General features: G+C 38.1%; 1 protein-coding gene across 1 annotated transcript; it reads left to right on the forward strand.

The window, feature by feature from the left end:
* Positions 1-1,803: 1,803 nt before the first annotated feature.
* Positions 1,804-2,016, forward strand: SMIM42 (small integral membrane protein 42). The gene has a single exon (XM_053667935.1). It carries the CDS (start codon positions 1,804-1,806, stop codon positions 2,014-2,016), a length of 213 nt encoding a protein of 70 aa, XP_053523910.1.
* Positions 2,017-3,317: the final 1,301 nt, after the last annotated feature.

Raw genomic sequence — 3,317 nt, forward strand, 5'->3', positions numbered from 1 at the left:
AATGAAGTCCAAAAAAAAAAAAAAAAGCCTGCTTACTTTCTCTATTCCAAGGACAAGGAAAAAGTCAATTCAGCAAGACAGAAAAATTTTTGGACAACTGACCTACTCTAGCCAAATACCATAGAAAAAATCATGCCCACCCACCCCTATAAAGTAAAGATCAGTGGAGACCCTAGGCTTCCACCCTTGTCCAGCTGTAACAAGCTGCCCTTCACCCCTGTAGTATTAGAGAAGACAGAGGGAAATTAGGACTTCCATCTCTGTCTAGTAGTAATGAGCTCCCCATCAAGAGGTAAAAAGGCACTCTTCCCCTTCCCTGCCAGAGTGTCAGGGAAGGCCACTTGAGGAGTCTGAAATCCTCATTATGGGTTGACAAAGGAGACTGAGTGGAGAACTTGGACCTCTGCCTGCCATTTGTGAGATAACCCACATCAGCTCCTCTGTGCCCCCCTCCTCTGCTACAACTGGCATGATGTCAGAAGAATCCTGCTAAAACAGAAGATTTAAATAAGATCTAGAATCTCATAAAATCCAAATTGTTCAGCACTCAATCAAAATCACACATCATACCAAGAACAAGGAAAATCTCAAATAAAGAAAAGACAGCAGATACCAAAACAAAGATGATGCACATATTTGGATTATTTTACAATTATTTTAAAGAATCATTAAAACATTTCCATTAGTAATTATGAATATACTTGAAACAAGTAAATAAGTAGAAAATGTTAGTGAAGAAATTGAAGATATGAAGAACCAAATGGACATTTTAGAACTGAAAAATATAATTACCAACATGTTTTAGAAACTCAATAAATGGGCTCAACATCAGGATGGAAGTGACAAGAACAATCAGTGAACTTGAAGACAGAACAATATAAATGACCCAAGCTGAACAACACTTAACTGGGTAAATAAAATTGTCTTTCCTTTTCATCTTGTGTTTTCTAAGTTGATAGTTGAAACAAAAACAATAACATTGTCTGAATGTAAATTTTAATGTATATAGAGGAAATATTTAATAAAATTATGTTATAAATGGAGGGTAGTAGGACTTCAAGGGAAATAAGTTTTGTACATTTGTCCCAACTGGTACAATGTGGATGCCAATAGATCATGTTGATGGAATCATTGTGAATCTTGAATTCAGAGGTGGTTATAAGAGCCTACATGTACAGTAAAATACAGTAGAACTATATGCACACATATATTCCAGTGTTCATCTACTGGGTGAAAGATACATGGGACCTCTGTATTATCTTTGCAACTTCCTATATATCTAAAAGTATTTGAATTTAGAATAATTCAGCAATGCTGAATTTCCTTGTGTACGTATAGCCTAGTATAGTGGAATCAGAAAAAATAAAAATAAAAAAATTAGCCCTGCCCAAATAAAAAAGATTAAAATTATTTCAAAATGAAAAGTAAAAAACAAAGTATTGAGGGGGCATCTTCACAGGATAGTAGTTTCTGGACTAGAATCTTTAATGCAGACCTAGTCTCAGCCTCAAGTTTCATCACAAAACCTCAGAAGCCCCACCCACCTACCAGCAGTTTTTCCAATTGAACTATTATCTCAGTACTGTGTTTGCATTGGAAACAGTTCATCCTTGCTGAGAAAACTTCTTTGGTCTGCTCACTTACATCCAATAGAAAGTGGCCCCATGTAAGCAACAGGTGTGTGGCCATATCTCCATACCCATTCCTGTGATATAATAAAGAGTAAATCCAATTCTCTTGGTGTTTTCTTGGTTATGTGGGCAGTCTGTTTAATCCACATAATCTAGCTTTTTTGAGAAAGCTATGTCTTCCCCACAAGTTCCAGCTTTTTGGGGGGACAAGGGTACACTCACCGCAGCCATATCTGATTCTGCTTACCTAGTAAAAGTTCTTTTTTTCTTTGCACTCCTGGTGACTCTGGTCATTCCACTCATCCTGGTCTGTAAAGTAACCATAGACAAGGGCAACAAGAACAGAGAGCTAGACCCAAGAAAAGAGCCAACACTGCTGGCATAAAGGTGTACAGTTTTGGGGAAGACAATGTTGATGTGAGGATCTGGAGACCCAAGAGGCAGAACCTTCTTGGCACCATCTTAGAGCCTAAAGCCCAGATGGGAGATCTGGTTTAGTTATGAAACTCCCCAGGCTTCGTTTTCCCTCTCAACCAGTTCTTCCATTAAAATTCACACTCATCCTGCTGTTCTTTGGCTTGTCCAGGATCCTTGAGTTTGAATGTCTTTTCTCTGTTCATTTTATAGAATAAAGTTAGAAATTACTCTTGATTTCTGAATTAACAGATGAAAGGAACAAACACATAGAGAATTAAAATTGACTACAATGCTCAAATTTTTCTTTTTAAAGTGGACATGTGTTGACTCTGGTATATTGAAATTATTGGGAGCTCATGACACCTCAAAATATTAAAAAGCTATACTAAAAGCTCAGTTCCAGGGTAATCTTGAAATGGAACAGCTCATGTACCCTGAATTCTAACTTTAAAAAGAATCCCTTCTGCTCACCTAGTTCTGGAAATAAAGAGTATTACCTCTCAAAAAAATGGTTTAAAGCATCAACTTTGTGGGTTGGTAAATTTTTAAATATTTTCTAAAATGATTTTTTTATCTTTACTGAGTTGGTAACAAGTTAACTCCCTTTTTTAAATGTAATCCAAATTAAAGAGACAAAGATTTGAAAATCCATACTCTTATCCAACTAGGCTTGCTTTACCCTAAGGAGCATTTGACCATTTGTCTGGAAGGAGATATTATTTTTTCTAGGAGAAAAATTTTATGTTCAACCCTATTATTAACTTCTCCTCCTAGAAACATCCTATCAGGTGTTTCTTTGTCTTCCTCTCACAAGCACTTGACTCTACGTCTCAAGCCAAGAGCCCCTCTCCCCCATCCCAGTATCTGGGCTGTGTACTTTACATTTCAACCCATGGGTCTTATTCACTTCCACTTTAACCCACAGAAATTTCCACCTTTGTTACTTGATGCTGAGGAGAGGACAGTGTTGCTACCAAACTCAAAGAAAGCCCATCTCCCCTTCACTTATGTCTGCCTCAAATGCCTGGTTGTGATGGTGTTAGTGTTTATGGTTGATCAGCTTCCACAGAAACAGATCTCAGGTAGATGGCAATGGGACTGAAAGCCTCATGGCCAAGGACAACATATCCCTCTCCTCTGGCAGTGTATGTCCCTTTATCTAAGGCTGACCAGCCAGCATTTCCCTTGAGCTGGCCATCACACCCCTTCTCAGTCTGGTATGCCTGCTTGAAAAGTAGGGAATGGGGAGGGTGAAGTGGGGAACAATGG

Source organism: Artibeus jamaicensis, unplaced genomic scaffold (assembly GCF_021234435.1).
Source record: "Artibeus jamaicensis isolate MK-2021 breed Jamaican fruit bat unplaced genomic scaffold, CSHL_Jam_final contig_475, whole genome shotgun sequence".
Lineage (NCBI taxonomy): Eukaryota > Metazoa > Chordata > Mammalia > Chiroptera > Phyllostomidae > Artibeus > Artibeus jamaicensis.

Coding starts and splice junctions, on each gene's coding strand:
- SMIM42 (XM_053667935.1), top strand. CDS start 1,804: ATGTCTTCCCCACAAGTTCCAGCTTTTTGGGGGGACAAGGGTACACTC.